We start from the raw sequence: 3,852 nt of genomic DNA, 5'->3' as shown, positions 1-3,852 counted from the left end.
AGAGGACGCAGTGTCTCGTTCCCTACTCAGGGAACCGTGGTTACATAAGTGACCTGAGACGTTCCCTTTCAAGGGAACTTCGAACTGCGTACTGATCAGGAGAAAGGCCCTCGCCTTTATCCAGGTCTTTCAGCAGATCAGCCTGATAAGCCTGGAGCACAGCCATAGTGTGCAACGAAGCCACAGCCTGACCTGCTGCACGTTCAAATGCACGCTTCAAACAAAACAGTCAATGAAGACGAAGAAGAGAATGACATGTTCTCCCGGCGCCTATTTATACTATAGTCGCACCGGTAGTGACGTCATGGGCTGTCGCCGGCCAACGTGTTGTTGGTGTTTTTTCAATGTATGCTTCAGACACGGGTCACAACGAGGCGTTCCCCATAGCGACCCCTAGAGGACGCAATTCGAAGTTCCCTTGAAAGGAAACCTATTTTTTCTTTGAATTAAGTTGATTTTTCTCAGCTCATTGGCAGATATTTGTTCTTGTTTTAATCATAAACTCACTTTATTTTGATCAATTTCTCAGAAGACAAGACTGATTATCTATATCGCCAGTCAATGCATCTTGATTTAAGAATCTTTAGATAAGACAAAAAACACTTTTTTTTGCATAAGAAGGGACAATAAAAGTTATTTCCATATTCTAGTGATTAGGAGCAGAGATATTCAAGCCATAAGCTTATTTTTTTTGTAAAATAAATGAAAAAGTAATGGAAATCTGTTGGAAGTTGTATTTTCAAACTTTGAAGTTTTGCTAATACAATACATTTACATTTAGAGACCATATTGACATATCGTGTTCCATTCAATTTATTGCTTACATTTTCTTTATTTGGTCTTAAAAAGCTCTTAAAGTCTTAAATTGATCTTCATCAAACCTGCAGAAACCCTGTGAAGTCAAAATAGAAGTGTGTGTTAGTGGACGTCCCATTGCCACGTCCCAGAATGATAGACAACATACTTCTTTTATGACAACATACATTTTTAAACTTTGTTTATTCATCATAATTAATAAATATGCAAATACAAACAATACTCATAATATCCATCAAAATACTGAAAGAAAATAGCCATAAAATATGATATACCAGCAAACAGACTGACACCATCAGGTGCAACAGAAATGGGTGGGTTTATGTTGATGAGCATCCGAAACTCCACCTCCCCAAACTAAGCCCCACCCACAGGGCAAATCTCCAATCAGATGCATCACAACAGTCCTGCTGATTGGCTGGGATTTGAGTGTCATTTTGAAGGATTGTAATGACGGCATGTGCAATTTGTTGTGAAGCGTGGTGTGTTTTTTACTGTGATACAAACATGTGATTGTATTCACATTTATTTACAGCTGTGATGATGTACGAGTCTTGGATATTTTGCACCAAGTCAAATATGCAAACAAAAATAAAACAAACATTCACGTGAGAAAACCAGTCGATGGGAAATCCAAACATCTACATCAGCTGAAATTCGTTCTCCTTTTATCCATTATCTGTTTGGGTCTTGATATCTTTCATCTTCAGAGCCACTTTCTCCCAAACTGTTCTCGATCCCTTTGTGTTCTGGACCTCTCCTCTGTTTCGTGCGGCGATTGTTTTTTGCAATCCGCAGGCGTCCCGTTGTGCATTTGAGATGGCCTGATCTTAAGACATGTGGGAAAATGAACGTTGAGGAAAGGAGGTGTCAGTGTCTCCAATTTTTCTTTTTCTCCACCATTTTTGCCATTTCTTCTTTTTCCATAAAGTCCTCTGTAAAACAAAGATGTAAAATGTACTGAGTAAACTGTGCAGGATTTAGTTAATATCTTAAATAAACTGTGTTTAGCACCAGAACTTACCTATGCATTCAGGACAGCATTTTCCTTCTCTGCGAATGGGGTTACTGCAACTCAAGAACGGACACTGTTTTTTCTGGCACTTTGTGACGCCATGCTGTAATGACAAGAGAAATTGAGTTAATTATGCTAATAGTTTGAGGCAAGAAACTACATGAAAAAACATTGTATTTTTATGCGCTGGTCATAAAGTGTTGTTTCAGACTAGTGGAAAGAAAACATCCAAAATACACTTTTAAGTGTTTTTATTTTATTGCACTTTATCTATTTGCGTCATAGATTTCAATTCCAATACATATCTTTAAAAGTTTGTTTCTCCACTTCAGCAGCACTTACATACACCAGAACTTAGAGTTTTATTCCCATCTACATTCTGAAGGTTTTTACTGAAGGGTTTGTTCATATATCATTCACACTGATTTATATAACATTTTGTTCCTAAAAACATTGCAAAAATGTGTGTTTTGCTGGCTATTGCCAGTGTTTTCTGATTTAGGATAAAAGGAGAAATCCAAAATCCCCACAGTAAAAACCTTTAATGTCAACAAAATCAAACAAAAATGTTGAACCTGACTTTATCCAGTGTTCAGATTTATATTTTGGAAATGTATGCAAATTCGTGCATATTTAATTAGATAATGCCTTATTTGCATACATTTCAGAAAATCTTTGCGCTTCTTAATGTAATCAAACTGGGGAAGTATGGTAAAAATATGTTACCCTACTTATCTGTGGTATCGTGTTTTAAAATCTCAAAATGTTCTTAAAGGGGTCCTATTATGCTTTTTCACTTTTAAGCAAAGATAAACTCACATCACACCAGCAGGTAATGCACTTCATTTCTCCCACCAGCGGGACACGAGGGTGCCAGTGTTCGCTATTCTGGTAGTAGTTATTGCCGAACTTGCAGTGTCGCGCTCCGTCTGCCTGCATCATTTCATCGTCCTCCAGAGGGGGCGTGTCTTCCGCAGGACACTCCTTACAGCAGTCTGAAGGGTTGCGTCTGATTGGCCGGCTGCAGGTGAGAGGCGGGCACGTCACTTTCTCGCAGTGCACTTCTCCTGTGGAGCCCTGAGATGGACAAAACAACAAGGTTAACTATTAATATTCATATCTGTGTACAAATTTGGTATTTTTTATAGCAAAAACATAATGTTGTGTATTGTAATGTTTGTTAATTTACCTTGCAGGTACACACGGCACACTTGATGTAGCCGAATGGCGGGACAAATGGATGCCATGTTGTGCCAGGTGCGTGCATTTTCTGATCACCTTCGAAATAACAGCCTGAAACAACAAATAAACATCTTAATATACAGCTGCACATTTAAAATAATAGCTGTGATGTTTAATTCTATGTAAATTCTTATCATTTAATATAAACTCACCTTCTGGATCTTCCTCAACTTTTTCTACCGCAGTCATCTGTTTGGTTTCTTTCTTTTCTGTTTAAAGAAATTCGAACACAATGTTAAATCTCCCTCAAATTTTATAGGACGCAGTAAATATAAAATATATTTTTTTATGCTACTGCATTTTAATTATAGTCCATGCTAACAATCTTTACACTGCAAATCAAATCTTGATCAGCATTTTTGTCTGTGATGTTTTCCAGTAAAACATCCTTAAAACAAGATAAGTTTACTTGAGAAGCTAAATTGCATAAGATATTGCAAGAATATGCATTTTTTATATGTATTTCTTACCCCATTATTTTTTTTCAATTAGCCATTTTTCATAATATAAAATCTTATTAAATTGATTTTATTTTAAGGGTGCTTACATATACTGAAAAACAAGACAAATATATATTTTAATGTCTAAAACCTGAATATTTAAACACATAAATGTGCTACTTTTAAATGAACATCAAAAATATTAACAAATGATATTAATTTGACTCATCACTCACCGTCACAGATGGGACAGCAATGGTCTTCAGGCTGGATGGTGTGAGGACATGAGAGCGCAGGACAGATCACAGGATCACAGATCACTGTCTTCTTCTGCAGGGA

The 3,852-nt window shown here is 36.9% G+C and overlaps 1 protein-coding gene across 1 annotated transcript in view; it reads right to left on the bottom strand.

Annotated features, from left to right (window-relative positions):
- Positions 1-1,055: 1,055 nt before the first annotated feature.
- Positions 1,056-3,852, bottom strand: part of LOC107684526 (chordin-like) — a 13,110-nt gene continuing 10,313 nt past the window's right edge. Inside the window, exons 14-19 of the mRNA XM_016480800.1 lie at positions 3,750-3,843; positions 3,226-3,282; positions 3,021-3,124; positions 2,651-2,908; positions 1,841-1,934; positions 1,056-1,751 (exon numbers count right to left, since the gene is read on the bottom strand). Coding sequence (XP_016336286.1) covers positions 1,687-1,751; positions 1,841-1,934; positions 2,651-2,908; positions 3,021-3,124; positions 3,226-3,282; positions 3,750-3,843 — 672 coding nt within the window. The 3' untranslated portion in view covers positions 1,056-1,686. The remainder of the gene's footprint in view (positions 1,752-1,840; positions 1,935-2,650; positions 2,909-3,020; positions 3,125-3,225; positions 3,283-3,749; positions 3,844-3,852) is intronic.

Source organism: Sinocyclocheilus anshuiensis, unplaced genomic scaffold, assembly GCF_001515605.1.
Source record: "Sinocyclocheilus anshuiensis isolate Anshui unplaced genomic scaffold, SAMN03320099.WGS_v1.1 scaffold2917, whole genome shotgun sequence".
Classification (NCBI taxonomy): Eukaryota; Metazoa; Chordata; class Actinopteri; order Cypriniformes; family Cyprinidae; genus Sinocyclocheilus; species Sinocyclocheilus anshuiensis.
Note: the sequence above shows the minus strand (reverse complement) of the source record. Positions and strands in the feature narration are given on the sequence as shown.